Source organism: Brassica napus, chromosome A9 (assembly GCF_020379485.1).
Source record: "Brassica napus cultivar Da-Ae chromosome A9, Da-Ae, whole genome shotgun sequence".
Taxonomy (NCBI): domain Eukaryota; kingdom Viridiplantae; phylum Streptophyta; class Magnoliopsida; order Brassicales; family Brassicaceae; genus Brassica; species Brassica napus.
The window spans coordinates 14,573,346-14,595,724 of NC_063442.1; the positions used below are offsets into that span (position 1 = coordinate 14,573,346).

Here is a 22,379-nt window from a genome sequence, read left to right on the forward strand (position 1 = left end):
ATGATCGATGATGAGCTTCAGATCGTGAGGAATGCTGGTGTTGTGCAGCTTCAAAGAGAGAAGACATGCGTAAGTCAAAGCAATACAAAGGTCTGATCACTTTCTTCCTTCTCGCTTTCATGGTTCTGTTTCTTGAAACTATAACAACTTTGTTACTGCGCTGGGAAGATGTGTGTTCTTCTGTACACGCCGTCAATTGGTTTACGGTTTCTAAAATATTTTAAAGGAACTTTTTATGAATAAAGCCTAAAGCTTTGCTTATATTTCAAATCGATTGGTGAATGGTTCCTAAAGGTATTGTTTTGTTGTAGTTATTGCAATCACTTTGTCTAAGACAAAAAAGAAAGGAACGGAGGGAGCTCATGGATAGTTTCGTTGATGGAATCAGAGAGTCTGCCGAGATATGGGTGCTGATTGAAAGTAACTGAGATTAATATATATTTCATTTATTCTTTGATTTGTAGTTTGGTACTTCTTATTGGTTCAGCTTCTTCCTATGCAAACAAAGTGATGCAGTTTTTCCTGGGTCGTTCTGCTTCTGATGATATCGATCTTTTTAAAGTCTTCAAAGTTGTATATTCTGCTTCTTAAAATAGTTTTTTTTTTATATTAGTTGGTCTTTTCTCACCGGTTGCTCTTTTACATATGATTTAGAATTTTTTTCCAGTATTGACTTTTTTACGGATATGCAAAAAGAAAAGGTCGAAAGGTATCATCTTTCTCGGAGCACTCTTTTTTCCTATCTTGCTTTTGGTGAGAACAATAGTGAAAATCTTTTTTCGGAGCACTCTTTTGTATGTTTTTTTTAACATAGAATTTTTGATGATGTTATTATATTTTAAGAAATGATACGGTGAACAAATGTGACTTGGCATATGATATATTTTTAAACATGATATATATTATTTATAAAATACTTAATAAAAGGTAAAGTATTCACTTTGAAAATAAGTTGTTTAAATAAAAAGATCAGTTATATACATAATACAACCATTATAAAAACAAATAAAACAAATAATAGAATAAAAATAAAACAATCACTACTCTGAAAACCAAACAATAATAGTATTTTCTGGAAAATCTAATCAGTTTCGAGTAGTATAATATTTTATACTATCTACCTAATTAAAAATAATAATAATAATAATAATAGTGAAACAATTATTTTATTTTCGGTATTAACTAAATCAATATGTTTAAAGAAAATGTATAAGAGTAACTAATGTATATTCAAAAAAAAAGTATAAAAGGTAGAAATAATTCATAACTTATAAGTTGAATTTCAGCAACGATTTTGAAACAATTAATGTATTTTACTTACTGAATATAGTAAAGTAAAATAAACATTGAGAAAAATGTTAAATAATGATATTTGCATAAGACTTTATTTCTACTAGACAAGCTCATTATTATTATAGAACAAAACAAGCTTACTTTCAGTTTAGAATAACTTAAATATTTTTCTACAGTGTAAGGAAGTTTATGTGTATGTACCTGATGATGACATCACCAAGTCCTTATTCTCAATTTGTTTCTTAAAATACCATTAGGAACTTTATTAGTAACTCTGTTGACTCTCTGCACGTAGTAAACTTTACAACATCCCGTAAGCTCTCCGCACATTATCGATTTCGTGATGAAAATGTAACTGCTCAAAATGGGACTACGACACGCCATTAACTCGCAATACTTTTTCTTCTAGAAACACCACAGCTCATGATGGGCCACATGTTATATACGGATATTATACAAGTCTCATCTCATCTGCACATGTGTTTCCGACATGATGACACAAAATATATATCAATCCCTTTCTTTTCTGCAGTAACTTTTAAAAAATACAGATTGGGCCTTTTTCTTTTCTTGGATTCTCTTGAGCTTTTATGAGCCCTAGATTGTCAGATATCATCAAAAGTAATGGAGAAGACATAGGTTTTGTTAAGGAGCCTTACTACACCAAGTTATGAAATGTTGCCAAGTTACGTATTATTCAAGTTTTCATACTTGAATACAAAAATTTCCGAGATAAATAGAAAATCTTTTAAAACGAAAGAGAACAATCTAATTACAACATTGTTTTTGAAGTGATTCTCATGAAATTTGCTATTTTTTTGTCACTAAGCTCAAGTTAAATAAATTAACAAAAAATAAAAATGGAAACCATAACGAATGATCAATAAACAATCAGAACAAATATTTTTATAAAACTTAGTTTAAAATTAATTTTTAGAAGATATAACAAATAAAAATTAAAAAATTATTGAAAATACATAATAAAATTGCAAAAATAAATCAACAAACAATAATTTAGTGAAATGCATGATCTAATCTAATATATGATCTAATTTAATATATAAACTACCAAAATATCTGAAAATCATAATAATAAAAAGAAAGGAAGTACATTACTATGTTTAAACTCAGACAAACGAAAAAAAAATGTATTCTCACAAATATTTCATACTATATAAATTGATATGCGATTGATGGAAAAGCACAAGCAGTGAATATACATACTCAAAATATTTTATTTTTAAAAAGTAAAATTATCTAACAAATAATAATAAAAATATCCATATGACTATCACCAAGTATTCACACACTTTTGAAGTAGCGAAATGACATCATAACATTGTTTCTTGAACTTTTATAACTAAGTAAATAACTACAAGGTTATGATTAACCGCAATACTCAAAAGTTTACAAAGAAAACATATGACGATGGATAATCTCAAATAAATCAAAGAAAACAAAAGAAATGCATCATCTAAATAAAAAATAATTATTATTTTATTCAAAGAATCAGAACTATGTAATTATGTAATTTAAGCGTCCACACTTACTTCAGTTATCAATATTGTTAACATGTTTTATAAAAAAGATCACATGTCAATAATGCTTTATAAAAATAGATAACTAATTTTTTAAAACATAAAACACAATGATCTGAACACTTAAACTACGTCAAAATCCCGCGCGAAGCGCGGGCTCGCCCTAGTATATAAAATTACTGTGTTTTGATTAGTGGTATAGGATTGTAATTATTGTGGAAAAGTCAGGGTCAATTCAGTTTTGTACTCCTGTTTTAATAGTTTAGATTTATTTCTTTTATTTTTTAGTTTCCTAGGTTCTTTTCTGTCTCTCTGTAAAGGCTAAATATGAATCCATATGGAGTATAATTTCACAGAATATATTAGTTGTTTCACTTTTTTCATTTTCTAATAAATTTTAAATATTATATTTATGGGGATTTAAATCCTTTTTATATAATTTGACCTTTTGGAAACAGCTTTGTATTGCTATATAATTATATTCTTATTTATCACTCATTATAATTTTCAGGTAGACTCACGATCTTGAATTTTGTAGTAGTATAAAATTATAAGGACTTAAACGATACCTTATGGAGATAGTTGTCAAATTTGGAGGCAAAATACCAAATCTAAAAAAATATATCATTAGAAACTATATTTATTTGTACTACTTTACAGTTTTGTAAAACTTGAAGCGATGCAAATTAATGATGGTGATAATGTTCAAAAGTTATTATTTTACGATATTTTGAAATTATATAACTTTGTTGTAATAATATTGTTGCTACATGCTGAAGTAGAAACTCTATAATTTAATGGTGATGATTGGTTCGACTGTGGCTTAAAAAATTTACACTACAAGAAAACGTAGCAGTAACAACGGCATTTTACGAGGAAATTATTTCCTCGTAAATTTACATAAGCTTTACAACGCAATTACGACGCGACATGACTTCGTCGTAAACTCGATGGTAATTTACGACGAAATGTATTCGTCGTAAAGTTAATGTAAGTTTACGACGAAAGTACGTGGAATGCAAAATAGTTGTAAACGTTACATCGACATTACAACGAATCATGTTACCGTTACATAAAGGTGAAAACGTGTATTGAAAGTGCTTTAACTTACCTAAGTTCGTTGTAAACGCGTTGTAAATTTTCCATGTAAAATCCATGTAAAACTTACCATATTTCTCTATATATATGTCATTTCCCACAACTCTCTTCCTCACAACACACAACTCTCTTCCTCACAACACACAACTCTCTTCTTCTCGAACCACCAATTACTATTTCGAAGATAACGATAACGAACATGAGTCATTCGTCTGTCTGCCAATTCAGTAGAGCGATAAGGAGAAAATGGAGGGAAGTGAAGTTGGTTTATACTTGAGTGAAACCTCCGACCATCGTCAAAGGTTCCTCTCAAGTACAAACCAGCTGCACTTCCGTCCACTTTCTCCTTGTCGTTCCACTGAATTGGCAGACAGACGAACGACACAGGTTCCTTATCGTTGTTTTAGAAATAGTAATTGGTGGGGTAACAACGCAATTACGACGAAACCAAATTTCGTCGTAAACGCCATGTAATATTACGACGTAAGTACGTCGAAAATGAAATTTTACATCGATATTACAACGAATCATGTTACCGTTATATTTAGGTGAAAAACTTATCGAGTTTCGTTGTAAAGTCGTTGTAAAAAAACTATGTAAAATCCATGTAAACTTTCCCTTGTAAAATCGTTGTTATATTTCAACTACCCAACTCGAAAATTTCTCTATATATATGTCATTTCCCACAACTCTCTTCCTCACAACACACAACTCTCTTCCTCACAAGACACAAACGGAAAAAAAAAAATTTAAAAAAAAATAGTAGAAAAAATGGTCGGTGGCGGTAGTATTTACGAGTTACGAAGTTGGATGTATTTGCACAAAGATTCCGACGGGAGAGTGACGAATGCATTTCTGAACGGGCTAGAGACATTCATGCACCAGGCGGGCTGTACACCGATCACGCAGGAAAGCGGTAAGATGTTCTGCCCCTGTTCAAAATGCAAAAATTCGAAATTTGCACGTAGTGAAACTGTATGGAATCATTTAGTAAACAGAGGATTTACACCACAGTATTACATTTGGTATCAACATGGAGAGGGTTATGGGGGAAATGAAGCTAGTAGTAGTAATGCTAATTTTGAGGATGCTCATCATAATGAAGAACCGAATCATGTGCATAATGAATATAATTATCATCAAGAGGAGCAGATGGTAGATCATGATAGGGTTCAAGATATGATTAGTGATGCATTTTTAGAAACAACTACAACAATAGCAGATGGAACTGGAAATGTAGAAGAACCTAATTTGGATGCAAAAAGATTTTATGAAATGCTAGATGCTGCAAATCAACCAATCTACACTGGTTGTAGAGAAGGTCTCTCTAAATTGTCTCTAGCAGCTAGGATGATGAATATTAAAACGGATCATAATTTACCTGAGAATTGCATGGATGCATGGGCGGAGTTGTTTAAAGAGTATTTGCCAGAAGACAACGTGTCTGCTGAATCTTATTATGAGATTCAGAAATTGGTTTATAGTCTTGGGTTACCCTCGGAGATGATTGATGTTTGCATCGACAACTGCATGATCTACTGGAAGGAAGATGACAAGTTAGAAGAGTGTCGATTCTGCAAAAAACCACGATTCAAACCGCAAGGCCGTGGGAGGAATAGGGTACCGTACCAAAGGATGTGGTACCTACCAATTACAGACAGATTGAAAAGATTATATCAATCTGAGAGGACTGCTGCGTCGATGAGGTGGCATGCCGAACATGTCCAGAGAGATGGTGAGGTTGCACATCCATCAGACGCAAGAGCGTGGAAACATTTCAACAAGGTACACGGAGATTTTGCTACAAATATTCGGAATGTCTATCTTGGGTTATGCACCGATGGATTTAGTCCATTTGGAATGTCTGGTAGACAATATTCTTTGTGGCCAGTCATTCTTACGCCGTATAATTTACCGCCGGATATGTGCATGGAACAAGAATTTCTATTTTTGACCATATTAATCCCAGGGCCGAAGCATCCAAAACGGTCTCTTGATGTTTTTCTTCAACCGTTGATAGAAGAGCTAAAGCAATTGTGGTCAGAAGGGGTGAGGACGTACGATTGTTCCTTGAAAACCAATTTTACGATGCGAGCAGTTCTGATGTGGACGATAAGTGATTTCCCTGCTTATGGGATGTTGTCTGGCTGGACAACACATGGAAGATTATCTTGTCCGTATTGTCTTGGATCCACGGATGCTTTTCAACTGAAGAATGGTAGGAAGAGTTGTTGGTTTGATTGTCATCGTCGGTTTCTTCCACTTGCCCATCCGTACAGAAGAAACAAGACATTGTTTCGACACAAAAAAATTGTCAGAGACAGTCCTCCTCCATATCTCACCGGCCAGCAGATCGAAGCGGACATTGATTATTACGGAGCTCAGGAAACAGTTAAGGTTGGAGGAAATTGGCATGTTCCTGGAAATATGCCTGATGGGTATGGTGTATCTCACAATTGGCATAAGAAGAGTATATTTTGGGAGCTACCGTATTGGAAGGATCTTCTCTTACGCCACAATCTGGATGTCATGCATATCGAGAAGAACTTTTTTGAGAACATCATGAATACATTACTTAACGTCCCTGGGAAGACAAAAGATAACAAAAAGTCAAGGATGGACTTACCTGATATTTGCTCAAGAAGTGAGTTACATATCAAGAGCAATGGAAACGTTCCTGTTCCCATCTTCCGGTTGTCATCAGCAGCGAAAACAACCTTGTTTGACTGGGTTGCATCGGAAGTTAAGTTTCCTGATGGTTATGTTTCAAATATGTCAAGATGTATTGAACGAGGTCAAAAGTTCTCCGGAATGAAAAGTCATGATTGTCATGTGTTTATGCAACGACTGCTTCCATTTGCTTTTGCCGAGCTCCTTCCAGCAAATGTCCACGAAGCACTTGCAGGTAATTATAAATTTATATATATACCTATGTTACGAAATGTTATTAATTTGATTCCTTTTAAAATATACAGCCATCGGAGCATTTTTCAGAGATCTTAGCACACGTACGTTCAAAGAAGAAGTCATCGAACAACTTCATCAGAACATTCCGATCATATTGTGCAACCTGGAGAAGATATTTCCTCCTTCATTTTTTGACGTCATGGAGCATCTAGTTGTCCACCTACCGTATGAAGCATTGCTTCGTGGACCTGTTCACAACGGATGGATGTATCCGTATGAGCGACAGATGAAACATTTGAAGGGGAAAGCAAGAAATCTTGCAAAGGTAGAAGGTTCAATAGTTGCAGGGAGTTTGACAGCCGAAACATCTAACTTCACATCATACTACTTTGCTCCAACTGTTCGTACGAGAAAAAGAGTTCCTAGAAGATATGATGATGGTGGAGTACCGACATCATATCCAATTGATGGTGTTCCTGACATTTTCTGCGAAATTGGACGGTTTGGTGGTAAAACGAAAGAAGTATGGTGGTCATGTGAAGAAGATAAACATAGTGCCCACACTTATATTCTGCTCAACTGCGAGGATGCAATGACCCGTTACTTTGAAAGGTAAATTTTTTTGTGAATGTTAATTATATGAATTGAAGTTAATTATGTATGATTTGATTATTTGTTCAATTTGCAGGATGTTTGTATCTCAAGTTGAAGAAGCAATACCAGGAATATCTGCAACTGATGTGGATACACGTAAAGATAAGCACTTTGTCAAGTGGTTAAAATCACAGGTAATATATCTCATACTATTATATTAATTAAGTAAGTGTTTAAGAATATATATATGTTTTTTGCAGGTTGATTATGACGATCCTTATTATCCCGTATGGTTTCATGAATTGGTTCAAGGTCCAGTTGCAAAGGTCACCACATCACCTATGTATTTCACACGAGGATTTACCTTTCACACATACGAGTATGGGAGACATCGGGCAACGAGTAACTACGGAATATGTGTGAAAGGTGAAACAGACTTTTACGGGATATTGCAGGAGATTATTGAAGTGGAATTTCCGGGGTTATTGAAGCTAAAATGCGTCCTCTTCAAATGTGAATGGTTCGATCCTGTTGTGAACCGAGGGATTCGGTATAACAAATTTGGTGTTGTGGATGTCAATTTTGGGAGAAGATACAACAAATTTGAGCCTTTCATTTTAGCTTCACAAGCCGAGCAAGTTAGCTTCCTTCCTTATCCTCGGCTTCGAACTTCCGGGATAAACTGGGTAACTGCTATCAAAGTTACACCTCGTGGACGCATTGTCGTTGGAGAAGAACCGCCCTTGCAAGAAGAAGACGCTATCACTGAAGTTGAGGTACCAGAACAACCAACTGATGAAATCCTTTTGATCGACCCGCAAAACTTTCAATATGAAGATATTCCCGAAGATGCGACAGATGAAGCACGTGAAGACGAGTTCGAGAGAAGCGACGATGATGATTGTAATGATAGTGATGAGAACGAAAACGATTTAGAGTGATGTAATATATGTATCAAATGTTGGATTTCTCTATTGTAACATTTTCTAAAAGAAAGAGTAAGAAGTAGTATGATATAAGATATGATGTTAGATGATATGTCACTTTGGGGTTTAGGGATTTCATTCTCGGTGTTTAGGGTTAAGCGTCGTAATTTCGTCGTAAATGGAAAAACGCGGGCCTGGTAATTTCGTCGTAACTCGAAAAACACGGGCCTGGTAATTTCGTCGTAAATTAAAAAACACGGGCCTGGTAAATTCGTCGTAAATGGAAAAACGCGGGCCTGGTAATTTCGTCGTAAATTTACGTCGATTTTACGACGAATCCTAATCTATATAAGGGGACGCCGAGAGCGAGGCTGCCTCGCTCATTCCTCCCAAATTCCTTTGCTCTCTCTAAGGTAAACTCTCTCTTCTCTCTCTCTTTTTTTTTTTTTTTAAATTAGTTTAGGTGATTAGTTAGGTAACGGAATTAGTTTAGGTGATTAGTTAGGTAATTAGTTTAGGTGATTAGTTAGGTAACGGAATAATATTTTTATTATGTCGTAACTGATAAAATTTATTTTAATTTTTTTTAGATGGCTCCTAGAAGAAAATCCAGAGCACCTAGTTATAGAGATTTGTTTGGCGACGATGGTTCCGGTACATCTTCTTCCGGTCCATCGTCTTCTGGTCCATCATCCTCCACCGCAGTTCCAGACTCTCAGCCTTCTCAGAGAGTTGCTTGGAGTCCTCCTCCACCGCAGATGCCTCCACCGCAAATGCCTCCACCGCATATGCCTCCACCTCCTCCTCCAGCGGCTGCACCTGAGCCTGTCCCAGAAGGTGCAGTTCATCCGGATTTGCGTGTGCCTTCATATGCCCCATTCGCGAGATATACGGTAGAGGATTTGCTTGCCCAGCCCGGACGAGAGGGTTTGGATGTTCTAGACCCCGATAGACCCCGAGGAACTTATTGGTAAGTTATTAATTTTTATTACATAAAAATTTAAAATATTTTTATTTTCTAACGGTTAAATTGTTTTCCTTTCAGGTTTGGGGCTAATAACCGTGTTGGCCGGAGCGTTTCGAAAACGATTAAGGGTTACTACGACGGGGCATATCCGAACTGGAGCAAGACTCCAAATCACGTTAAGATCACGTGGTTTAAAATGTTTGCGGTAAGATTTTTAAATTTAATTAAATTTTAACTTTTAAATATGTATATATTTTTTAAATATTATTATTAATTGTAATTTTTTCAAATTTTTTGTGTTTCAGCAAAAGTGGCATTGGTCTTTGGGAATCACCGAGATGGTGAAGGCGGAATTCGTTGCAAAAGCAAAGATCCGCCTCTGCAACACAGTCTCCGATTGGAAGGACAAGTGGGAGCTCGACGGGTATGAGGGAAAGCCCACTGAGCTCACGACGGATGTGTGGGATGGCCTCATCGCCTATTGGAAGCACCCGTCTTCGATCAAAAAGGCCAATTCGTGCTCGGCTTCTCGAAGAACGAAGGATAAAGATGGTAATTTGCCCATGCTTCACAGAACCGGCCAAAAACCACATGCAGGCATCCGTCTAGACGTTGTAAGTTTTGTTTTTAAATATTTATTTTAAAATATTCAATTAATATAACTTTTAATATTTTTTTTTTGTAGTTGGAGAAGACGGGAGTCTTACCATCTCTGTCTGACCTATTCAAGATGACTCACGCCACATCCGACGGAGTTTTTGTGGATCCTGCATCAGAGAAACTCGCTCAAGCAGTGGCTACTCGGATTGAAGAACGGGAGACGCAACTAACTCAGGAGTCTCCCGATGGATTACCCGTCACATTGTCCACCGAAGAAGCCGACCGAATCTTCGAAGAGGTAGTACAACTAAAATTTTTTTTTTCATTATTTTTAATAACTATATTAATATATGTTTTAATTTTATAGCTGGCTCCTAGAAAGAAGGGCCGAATAGTCGGTATAGGCTCCGTTAACCAAGTTGCAAGGGCAACTTCGTCATACACTTCGAGACGGGATGAAGAGACTTCTCAGATGAAAGCTCGAATGGATAGCCAGCAGGTTCGTTTAGACTCTCTTGAGGATTTGCTAGACGTGATGGCCGTGGGAAACCCGGTTATGCAGAGAATGTTGAGTCAGAGACGAGCCGCTCTTGGGTTGCCAGTACGAGATCCCCAAGAGTCCGATCCAACCCGTCAACAGCCGAGCAACCCCACCGACTACTTCGATGATATGTAGTTTTTTTAATATTTTCGGTTTGTATTATGAATTTAAATATTATGACTTTTAAATGCTTTTTTATAAATGTTTTTTATTTTCATATTTCGTTTTAAAATTAAAATTATTTAAAATTCAGAATTTTAAATAAATTCAAATTTATATATATATATATATTTGAGGTTAAAAATAATATTCAAAATATATTATAAAACGAAACGTCGATGTAGGCTCGACGTAAACATTTACAACTGATTACCGTCGAAAATAATTACGAGTCTTTTACATCGAAGATTTTACGTGGTCTTTACATCGAAATGTTACGTGGAGTTTACATCGAAATATTTACGAGGGTGTTACAACGAAAATGTTTACGTGTGCTTTACATCGAATCCATTACGTGGAGTTTACCACGAAATTTTACGTGTCGTTTACGACGAATCTCTGCCCTGCGCTTTACGAGGAATATATTTCGTCGTAAACTTAACAAGTCATTTACGACGAAACGTCGGTTACGACGGGCGTTTTACGACGAAACGTGTTTCGCGGTTCATTCGTCGTAACACCCCGTTTACGACGAAGTTACAACGTATATTGCCCTCGTAAAAAATATGTTTTCTTGTAGTGTTAGCTGTAGATGTTTAGTTGTAAATAAATTGGTTGTATCTGTAAAATTGTTAGTGTAGACTTTTTCTGCAGAGACTTTTGCTGTAGTTAAATTAGTTGTATCTGTAAGTTATAGACTGTAGATATTTTAAAATAAAATATATGAAATATGTGTTATATATATAAAATTATTATTTTATATGAAATAAATAAAGCTAAAGTAGGGAGATAAAGCCTAACCAATCACCTCCAATGATCGATAAATTAATATACACAATAAATTAATACATTTCTTTGGTTTCAAATTATGTTAATGTAGAATATGACATAATAAAATAATAAAATTTAAAGATTCTAAAATAAATAATATAGTAAACTTGTATAAGGGTACATAAACATAAACATAAACAAATATTGTATTTTTTGTTTTTCTGTTTAAATCACAAAATAATATAATAAACTTGTATAAGGGTACATAAACATAAACAAATATTGTATTTTTTGTTTTTCTGTTTAAATAAAATTAATTTATACTTTTCATTTTAGCATTTTTTATTATTTTATTGAATTATATATAAAACATAATTATGTTCTAGGATATATAATTTTGACTTAAAATTAATCAAATAATTAAGTTAAAAGGAAATCCAATTCTACAAAAAAAAAATTAGTATCTCCTCTATTTTTTAAAGAGTGTCGCTTTATAACTTTTTGCACAAAATAAAAAATAATTGAAATTCATATAAATTTTTAATAATTACAACTTTTAAACCAATAATATTTGAGATGAATAAAATATTTATAAAATAAATATATTTTATAATTTATCAATATCTTAAAATAAGTATAAATTACTTAGAAAATCTTAAGTGACATTCGATAGGTAACAAGAAACAGATAGAGTATATAATATCTAAAAATGAAATATTCTTCTTTTAAAAATTGAAATATTTTATAAATAAAAATATAATAATAATTATTTTGGTAATAATAATTCTATAAATTAAGAAATTATCATACTCTTAATATTATTAATTTATAAGAAAATTTACTATTTTATTAGAAATACATATATTTGTTTTAATTTTTTTGTGTGCAACCATTCATGAATACCTTAAATAAGCTTACTCCGGCTGAATGACTAGAAGTAAGCAAGGATAAACATGTTTAGCTGGAGAGTCAGCCTATTTCCCACACAAAGAATGAAAGAAATGAGATAAAGTCAATTTGATATATAAATGAGGTTTTATTAAAAATAAAATCTTTCTATCATTGTTTTACAAATATATAAATGTAAAATAAAAATAAAAAAAAAATTAATTTGATTTTTATATTTTTCAAAAAATATTTTGTCAAAAAACTTGTTTTCAAAATTTTATTGTGGAAATCCAAAAATTCTTTTGAAACTATTTTAAAATATATTATTTAAAAGATTAATTTTTTTCTAAAAAAATCCTAAACCTCACATTTTCCCAGACTCCACTTCCAAAATCTAAATTCTAAGTATAAATTAGTCAAATCTACTGTACATATATTTTCTTTACCTCTTTAATGAAATTTATTTTGGTTATTTAACATTTGTGTGCTATATTTATGATAAAACTTTGTAATGTTATTCTAGAAAAAAAATCTATTAAAAATCACTAATTCTTAGAATTTCAAATAAACAATGGTGTTTCTAATATAATTATATAGTTTTATTTGGAGTTTTCTTCAAGGGAAGCATACACATCAAATATGACTATAAGTCTATTTGATTTTATTTCGTTGTTAGGTTTTAGCGTTAAAAAGTTATTTGAAATAGTGATCGAAAACGTTCACTTCCGGAGTTGTTATTTGTTATAGAAAAATTAGGTTACATATACATAACAACCAAAGAAATTAAGTTTATAACCAGTACAACTGATTGGATATGATATTATGTGTAATTAGTATTGATTGCCTTTTGCTCTTTTCTATCACACGCACCACAAATTCTTGTATGCTCTCTCTCCTTACAATTTTATCTGCTCCATGTTCGATTACATCACTTCTTATTCTGCGGCAATCACTTCCAGTTATAATATCACCACCTCCGACATTGCATATTGTTTCATTCTTCGCTACCCATCATCGATTCCACCATTGTTGCTACTGTCTCCTTTCCACCAATGTCTCCACCATTTTATTTTCCACCACTGTTTTCTCTTCCACTATTGTCGCCATCATTTTAGTCTTCACTGGTTTTTTCTTTTATCACCGCCACTATTCGTGATCTCTTTACTTCTTCACATCGTCTTTTCTTCGCTTCTATCTTATGTGTGGTTTTTTAATTCTCATCAACTACGAAAACTCGAACAGTTTCTTTGCTAATCATATTTCTTCTTCTTCCGCTTCGTGATTATTTTTCTTCAATATAATCTTTGTTTTGTTCTATTCTATTTAGCGATCATAGAATATAAATTTGACTTTATTGTAAAGAACATGTGTTATATTTTGTTGGTGTATCATTTTTATGAACCAATTGATTTATATTTATTTATCAAGACTAAGCAATTACAAGCAACAACATACCAATACTATAGTTTTTGAAAATCGACAAAGACCAAGAAGGTATTAAATATTGTGAACCAGTAAAACAAAGAGTATGCCATTTGGATAAAGAATGTAGTGTAGTATAGGATATATATGGTATTAAATTTCAAAATTGGAAAAGATGGACGCTGGCATCTCCGCAAATCATATGTTCTCCTACTCTTTATGATTGTTATCTTCCACTTTTGGAAAATAACAATTCAAAATTGAAATATAGTATTTTGTTTTGTGCTATTCTATTTGAGAACAATATAATAGAAATTAACCTTTAGAATCTCTTTATATATGTGTTGTTCCTGTAAATTGATTGTTATGTACTATTTACTTAAAAAATTATAATATAGTATCCAATCGAACATTGTATTGACGAACCGTCACATGCAGAGAAAAAAAAGTCATCCACTTTCATACCAAATTGTCACAAATATCAATATATCAATATATGACTATATTCTTAATTTTTATAAAACTTTCTATTTATTTTTCGAGTAATTTCCTATTAGTTACACTAATTTCCTACGTAATTGATTAATTTACTAAAATAAAAATTACAATGTATTCACCTTAAACATTAGTAGGCTAAGAGTACTAAAAAGCGAACACTTTGCATATCTTATTTTTGTTTGCATCTTCTTATTAGACCATCTCCAACCCACCTCTATAGAGGCATACATTAGAGTAAATCCACCTCTATAATAGAGATCTCTATTTTAGAGGAAAATATAGAAACATACATTGGAGATGCTCTTACAAAAATTCTTTATGATTTCATAATAATCAAGTATTATAATGTTCAATTTTTGAAAAGGAATATACTGATTCTGAAAATGCATTCAAATGTGTAATAAATAAGTTTTGATTTTTTTCTCTCTTTTGAGAAAGGAGATAAAAACTATAAATGGTAACCGTGAAATGAAATGAATTGAAATCAATTTAGAGGAAATTAGATGAATGGAACTAGTTTTAAAATGGAACAAATTCATTCCATTTAATCCAAATCAAAATTGTAGAGGAATTTTTAAAAATGTTTTTTTTTTTCTGTAAATCTTTTGGAATGGTTGTAAATGGTAAAGAAAGTAAGAAACTATGGAATCAACAGAACCAGTCTTTTCAAAAAAAATTATTCAAAAAATTTAGCCATCCACTTCAGCCAAAGTCAAAGTACCTTCCACATTGTTTTTATTTTCAACTAGTTTCCCTTTTATGTTCAATACAATTAATTTTTTCAAATGTTATTATTACCCTAAATCCTTTATATCTAACCAAAAAAAAACATTTTACACTTTTTCTCACATGTGAATGTGAAATCTTCTATCTCTCTCGCTCTTGTCCTTCTTCTCTCCATTTTTTCTCTCTCCCTAAGTTATTACAATTATTGTAAATTTTCAAGAACACGAAAGAGTTAATATTCCTCTCCTCCCAGAAAAATGCCTTTAAGCAACAATGTAATCGGTTGCATAAACTTCATCTCCGTCCTCCTCTCTATTCCAGTCATCGGCGCCGGGATCTGGCTCACCACCGGAGCAGTAAACTCATGCGTCAAGCTCCTTCAATGGCCAGTAATAATCCTCGGAATCTTGATCCTCCTTGTGGGTCTTGCTGGTTTCATAGGAGGGTTCTGGAGAATCACTTGGCTTCTCGTTGTCTACTTAATCGCCATGCTTGCTCTCATCGTACTTTTAGGTATTCTTGTCGGATTTATTTACATGGTCACCATTAAAGGAGGCTCTGGTCATCCGGAACCAAGCCGAGCTTATCTTGAGTATAGTCTTCAAGATTTCTCTGGTTACTTACGTCGACGAGTTCAGAGATCTTACAAATGGGATAGGATCCGAACTTGTTTGAGTACTACTACTATTTGTTCGGAACTGAATCAGACATTCTCTACGGCTCTAGATTTCTTCAATGCTCATCTTACTCCCATTCAAGTAAGTATCTCTTTCTTTCTTTCTTTTTTCTTTATTCTTTATTAACTTTTTTGTTAGTTTTTGTTCTTTAAGTTTTGGAGGATTCTTAGTTATTTGCCGCAATCTACGCATCCTTGTCGTTTAATTAGTGTAACTCGTTAATCGAGGAAAAATATGGTGTAAATATGATAAAAAATAAGTTTGGGGTTGAAAACCGAATAAATGAAAGAAACGGGCGGTAATGCAAAATGTATATAGAATTGGTGCGTTGCTGCTTAGGTTTGTCTTCCAAAACAGACATTGATTCTTAGCTTATAGGCTTTTGTCTGAACGAGAACTGGAAAAGTTTAAACTTTCGATTAAAATAAAATGAAATCCACCACTTTTCTAGATCTTTCCCATTAGGTGAACTTTAATCAGTCACGCGGAATAACTTTTTTCCCCATATTTAAAATAATTTTTAAATCTAACCCTGTTTGCTTATTTTTCAGTCTGGTTGCTGCAAGCCCCCAACAAAATGTGGATTCACATTCGTGAACCCTACGTACTGGATAAGTCCCATAGATATGTCTGCAGATATGGATTGTCTACAGTGGAGCAATGACCAAAACGCTTTGTGCTACGCTTGTGATTCTTGCAAAGCCGGTTTGCTCGCAAATCTTAAGGTAGATTGGCTAAAAGCCGATCTCTTTCTCCTTTTGGCGCTCATCGGGTTGATAATCGTTTATATAATCGGCTGCTGCGCGTTTCGAAATGCGAAAACTGAAGATATTTTCAGGAAATATAGGCAGGGTTATACATGATCGGGTTGAGAAGTTTGGTGGCAAAACTGAGAAGAATGTTTCTTCTTGTGTTCCTATGTTTTTAGTTTCTTTATGTTTCGGCCTTTGTAGTTTTCTCTTTTATGTGTACGCATGACCAGAACGTTTGGTGTAACTGGAAGAATGTTTGGTGTATCTCTTTGGTTTGAGTTTGCAAAACTTGCATTTGTTAATTAATTTTATTTTATATATTGTGATTATCTATATAATCTGCAAAACCGAATTCACATCCATGAGACATTGCCAACGACCACTGATACTTAAAACCCTCAATATTTTTATCTTGTTCACACTTCGTTGTCTAACTACATTGCATAACATTTGTTTTTTGTTTTTTGTTTGTTTTTGTTTCCAACGACCACTATCAATTCCATGTGATGCTTGTAGATTGATTGACCAATCGGTTTCGAGTTATGCTTGTATACAACTTACCATGCGTTATTAAAATTACGTGCCATAGTCATATATCTTTCTCACCTACCTTTCTCCTGAAATTTGGTCATGCTGATGTCTCAAGAATGTTGTCAACTAGATGAAGGTTGTTCTTATGTAGAACACCGTATGTGCGGACTCATAGGGAAGTGTGGAACGGTAAATAACCTGAATAGGAGCACGAAGAACGAGACAATGGTAAAAACTTTGTAAGATCGGGGTGTTAATTTGATAAAACATTTTTGTCCTGAACATCATTTAAGAATAGAGTACTAAATAATGCTCGAGGTGCAGACAAGCAATGTCAATATGTCAGGGATTCGTTCTTCTTATCCACTCGCCTGACTTCTACAAATTGAATACAATGTGATTGTTTAACCCATATAAAAGTCATGGACATCCCTAATGTTTCCCCATATTTAGAAATTGCTTCAAAGAGAAGAGCACATGAAAGGGTTGCAAGAAACATTGTTGGCTACTCATCTACTACATGTCAACACCCTACAAACACAACGAGCATCCTCCATTTGCTGAGCAGAAACCGCAGCTGGGAAGTGACATATATGAGAAACAATTAGATTCAACATAATTGTCAACAATAGTATCACTAGGCCTATTTTGTGATGGATGTAGCCAATTTTATCGAGTTAGGTATACTACAATGAAGTTTGAGCTGATTAATTGGTTTTCAAACTATTTAGAAATTGTTACGTTTGCATATAATTTCCGATTTGTCCAATAATCATTTCAAAAACAAAATATATAACTTATGTTATTGTGTTATATATAATCAATCAAAACTAAATTTACACAAAGTACTTTGTCAAAAAAAACAACTACTAAATATCCCTCAATATTATGTCTTATTCCCACTCTAACTCCCTAAAACCCCCCATGCCTCAATGGCATAAGAATATACAAAAAGATGGCCATATATATACACACTTACTAGTTATTTGACTACTTCATAGAACACAAAACTAAGGCCCTTCTTTGGTAACCTTTTATATTGAGCTTTATACCCTTCTTTTTGAGGATATTTGTATGTGACAAGAAACCTTGAAGTCTAACACAACCTTCTTCTTCTTTGCTGACCAAACCTCATTGCAGTGGCGATTGGTAAGGGATTCCCTTCCTTGGTCTTTTTCTCAAAGAAGTAGAACTAGGAAGTTGAGGTGTTGATGGGGTCAAACTCTGTGGATTTGGAATGTTATCCTCTACTCCTGAGCTGTTGCTTGAATTTTCTGATTCCATTTCTGCATTCTTCACTCTCTTCCTAAAGCTTCTAGAAGTTCCTGCTACCTGTTGATTGCAATTCCCAAAACACACAGAAAAGGTTCATCAAAAAGAAAAAAAAAGACTCTTTGCTCAGAGTTATAAGATAAGTCCAAGAAAAGGAAGAGACCCAAATCAAAAGTTTCAAACTTTTCTCTGTAAAATAAACCATAGACTTGAAATGTGAGCAAGGGAAATGTACCTTGCAGCCAAGAGAGCAGAAGCGGAAGCAATCATCGACAAGGCCACGATAACAGACGTTGCAGGCGTTAGTAACTCCTTTAGCAGGTCTAGGCTGAGGCTGAGGCCTCTCATTCAAAAACACAACCTTTGCGCTGTTGATCACATACGTCTGAATGCTGAAGATATCTAAATGCTTCTGAATCTCACTTACCCTTATCACATCATGATAAGATGATCTCCTTATCTGCATAATCAAAGGCCAGCAGCAACATTCAATATCAAACTTTCTCCAAAAGCAGTCTGAAAATATGAAATGCAAACGCACCTGAATGGTACGATGATCCTTGTGATGGGCAAGACAGAGAGAGCAGAGGGAGCCGTTAGTGCAGTCCAAACAATACATGTTGCATTCGCTCTTAGGTGAGTGTCCATGGAAGTTGCATTGAACAAAAAAGGGTTCTTTAAGTAAAGGTTTCAGCCATGAAGGCCACCACTTCCCTTCTTCCTCCTCTCCACCACCACCTCCCTGATAATAAAAAAAAAAACCATTAACAACATGATTCGTCAGCTTCTTATCTACCAGAAACACCATTGACTTCAAACATATCATAAAGTCTTCTCCTTTATAGATTTAAGGAGACTCTTGACTAGTTCTCTCAGGCTTTGATGGTTTTTCTAAATTTCATAGAAAAGCATTTTGAACGGCGATAAATACTTAAGCCGTGAATCTAGTTTTGAAATAAATCTTAGAATCAAATAATGAATCGGTAGAACTTGAAGAACATTGCGAGCAGACAATGCAGAACAATGAGTCAACAATGTAATAATCTAAAAAGAGGTGACTTTTTTTTAAAGACATACCATGACTGTTCTGTTCTTAGGATTGATTTCTCGATTTGGGTTCTCGTGGTCTTCAATGGCCATTGTCGGAATGCGGTAAAAGAGTAGACTTTTCTGAGTAAAAGGGGTTCTAGAGAGAGAATGCGAGAAAGGGTTTAAGAAAGCGAGAGAGAGAGATGGGTTTCTTGCAGAGTGGGTTTTAGAGAGAAGAAGAGGAGAAAGAGAAAGATTCCTCCTTATTCTACTCCCTATGCCGACTAACCGAACCTAACATCTGAGCCTAAGATTGTTTTGGTTTTTAAAATCGAACCTAATTCCGAACCTAAACTCCGAGCGTAAGATGCGTTGGCTTCAAGGAACTCTCCTTGGCTCTTCTCTTTTATTATTCCTTTTGTATTTTTAAAATATCTTTTTGTCCTCCTTCGGTCTTATCTCTCATAACTATATACCTTTTTTTTCCATTGTAAATTGTTACTAGGTGTTTTGCCCGCACATGCGGGCATGTCTTATTAATCCAAAAATCCGCATTATAAAACTCTAATTGGTGAACATGATGAAAGAAAAATATTATGGTAAATTCTTTGTTCCTCAAAATTTATACCAGTTATGTTGAAATTTTAGTCAAATTTTTGAAAGGTATATCTCATTTTTTTCTTCTAAATTCCCCATGGAGGAATGAATTTATAAGAAAAAAATTTTCCTATGCAATTTTGATAAGGAACAAATTGAACAAAAATTCATATTTTTTTATTTTTTCAATTCCAAAATTTTATTTTTTATTTTGTTCATTTTTTTTCATTCTTCTAGTGGTTACCAACTGAAGCTATAGTGTTTCACGGATTAAACTTAAACTGGTTTAAAGTAAAAGCAAAAAAAAATATTTTGAACTCAGTCACAAATTAAGTTATTATTTATGATTTTAAATAGTTAAATCAAACATCAAATTATTTATATATGCCAAAAAAACGTTCATCAAACTATGTACTTATTATTGTGTTAAAAGTTTTAAAACACTCATATATTAGAAATAGTTTAGAAAATATCTTTATATAAATATTTTTGTTAATATTTAATTATAAACTGTTTTATATCTTAGTTTTTTTACTTTATAATAAAAAATATTATTTTCAGATAGCAACACAATATATATAAGAATTCTCTTAATTTTTAAATATATTTTCACAATTTTATTATATAAATAAGAACTAATAATAAATTAATGACCTATATAAAAGCTTAAAACCTAATAAAATATGACAAATAAGAAAATAAAAATTTTATTATAACATATAGATTTAAATATCACTAAATCAAAATTCGTTTTTAATTATATATAAAATTCATTACGGATATTTTTTAATTAATAAATTAGTGATTCAGCTAAAAATTATTAATAAATCAATGACTAAGATAAAACCTAATAAAAACATGACAAATAAGTAAAATTGACTAAAATCATGGAAAACATGACAAGTAAGCAAAATTAACTAAAATCATGGAAATCATGACAAATAAGCTAAATCACTTCATAAATAATAGTATAGATATAGTCATCACATTTATTGGTTGTTAGAGTTTGTTAACTATTTCAAAGTTTTGATACTTTTTTTTTTTGAAAAAGTTGAGAAAAGTATTGCTCCATTATTGCAATTTGACATCTCATATCTTATCCTTAATTTCCATTACATGATTCTTTGTTTCCTCATTGTATATGTGTGTTTCTCTATTTTTTAAATTGGGTTTTCTAAATCATAACATTCCAATTTATTTACATTTTTACGTTTTCAACCAAAAAAATCTACTTTTATTTATTCATAACATTCTTCAGATTTTAACATTTTATGTGTCTAAAACAATTATGTTAAAATTTCTGCACATAAAAACTAAAAACAAATTATCTACGAAATCTAGATTTTAGTGTCTTGTGAACGCCATTCAGCAAAATTTTGTTCGCCTAAATGTGTTCATTAATTTATTTTATCATGCATTACGTTGTTTGATTAGTCATTCCTGAATTTTGTTTATGCATGGATTTAGTGTTGGGATATTATACTGGACAAATCTCCAAAATAGCACCTTTCTAAGTTTATATCACAAAAATAGCACTCAAAAACTAAAATGACCAAAATAGCATTATATCTTTTGAAAAATTTAAATTTTTTTATTTTCAAAATTTGAAATCTTATCCCCAAAACCTCACTTCTCAACTCTAAACCCTAAAACCTAAACTCTAAACCCTAAACCATAAATTCTAAACCCTAAACCCCACCCTTTGAGTGCTATTTTTGTGACTTTTGGACTTGAATGCTAGTTTAGGAACAAAAACTTGATTTAGTGCTATTTTGGTCTTTTTCTCTATTATACAAGTTTTTAGATTGATCTTCTAACTACCACGATTTTAAAAATCAAAATACTATATAAATATGGCTTAAAACCTGTATAGATCATAACTATTTTATATTCAGAACTTTAAATAATTTAAAAGTGATTCTTTCAAAATATTAAAATGATAGTTTATATAACTTCTCTTTTTGGAACGGAGTATATCTATAAAAATCAAAATTTACCAGTAAACCCTCAAAATTCAAATAAGTATCTAACTATGTAATGCATGCTTACATATTATTTATAGTTGATTATATCTTTACATATTGATAAATTTAAAGACATGATAAACCCAAAAAATATAAACTAATATGTTACTTTATTGTTATTTATATACATTTTATTTATATTCTTTAAATTAATCTTAAATAGAAAGCAGTTTAATTAACCGGTAAACCTACTCGCTCACACAATGTGACAATGATGCAAAATTATAGTAAAATTTGTATAAATTAATACTCGATAAATTAATAATTTCTATAAATTAATAAATTTTGCCGGTTTAAACTTGACCGGTTCCAAATTTAACAAAAATCGATAAAATAATAAGATAATAATTTTAGAAAATTTTATATAAATATATGGTCCCATTAAAATTATAAATTAATAATTTATATGTATACATATTTTATATAAGTAGGAACTTATTATTATATTATTTATTTTACATTCTTAATGGAATTATTTATATTTTTTTTTGATAACCAAAAAGGTTAAACCCGAGTCTATTAAAGACACAGACCTAACTCTTGGGTGGGAGATGCAGTCCACGGATAGA

The 22,379-nt window shown here is 32.5% G+C and overlaps 3 protein-coding genes across 3 annotated transcripts; 2 read left to right on the top strand and 1 right to left on the bottom strand.

The window, feature by feature from the left end:
* The first annotated feature begins 8,219 nt into the window (after positions 1 to 8,219).
* On the top strand, positions 8,220 to 9,680 carry LOC125578284 (classical arabinogalactan protein 9-like). The gene is made up of 2 exons (XM_048740668.1): positions 8,220 to 8,769; positions 8,947 to 9,680. Exon 2 carries the CDS (start codon positions 8,947 to 8,949, stop codon positions 9,328 to 9,330), a length of 384 nt encoding a protein of 127 aa, XP_048596625.1. The 5' UTR covers positions 8,220 to 8,769; the 3' UTR covers positions 9,331 to 9,680.
* A 5,351-nt stretch (positions 9,681 to 15,031) lies between these two features.
* LOC106366824 (protein TORNADO 2) lies at positions 15,032 to 16,677 on the top strand. Its single transcript, XM_013806486.3, has 2 exons — positions 15,032 to 15,686; positions 16,157 to 16,677. Exons 1-2 carry the CDS (start codon positions 15,186 to 15,188, stop codon positions 16,466 to 16,468), a joined length of 813 nt encoding a protein of 270 aa, XP_013661940.1. The 5' UTR covers positions 15,032 to 15,185; the 3' UTR covers positions 16,469 to 16,677.
* Positions 16,678 to 17,663: 986 nt separating this feature from the next.
* Positions 17,664 to 19,593, bottom strand: LOC106441926 (protein RGF1 INDUCIBLE TRANSCRIPTION FACTOR 1). The gene is made up of 4 exons (XM_048740669.1): positions 19,238 to 19,593; positions 18,702 to 18,902; positions 18,396 to 18,620; positions 17,664 to 18,220 (listed from the first exon to the last, which is right to left on the bottom strand). Exons 1-4 carry the CDS (start codon positions 19,298 to 19,300, stop codon positions 18,020 to 18,022), a joined length of 690 nt encoding a protein of 229 aa, XP_048596626.1. The 5' UTR covers positions 19,301 to 19,593; the 3' UTR covers positions 17,664 to 18,019.
* Between the last annotated feature and the right edge of the window lie 2,786 nt (positions 19,594 to 22,379).

Excerpts from the sequence above, each read along its gene's own strand:
- LOC106366824 (XM_013806486.3), top strand. The coding sequence starts at position 15,186 with ATGCCTTTAAGCAACAATGTAATCGGTTGCATAAACTTCATCTCCGTC. Across the intron at positions 15,687-16,156 it reads CTCATCTTACTCCCATTCAA|TCTGGTTGCTGCAAGCCCCC; the intron begins GTAAGTATCTCT and ends CTTATTTTTCAG.
- LOC125578284 (XM_048740668.1), top strand. The coding sequence starts at position 8,947 with ATGGCTCCTAGAAGAAAATCCAGAGCACCTAGTTATAGAGATTTGTTT.
- LOC106441926 (XM_048740669.1), bottom strand. The coding sequence starts at position 19,300 with ATGGCCATTGAAGACCACGAGAACCCAAATCGAGAAATCAATCCTAAG. Across the intron at positions 18,903-19,237 it reads CTAAGAACAGAACAGTCATG|GGAGGTGGTGGTGGAGAGGA; the intron begins GTATGTCTTTAA and ends TTTTATTATCAG. Across the intron at positions 18,621-18,701 it reads AGGATCATCGTACCATTCAG|ATAAGGAGATCATCTTATCA; the intron begins GTGCGTTTGCAT and ends TTGATTATGCAG.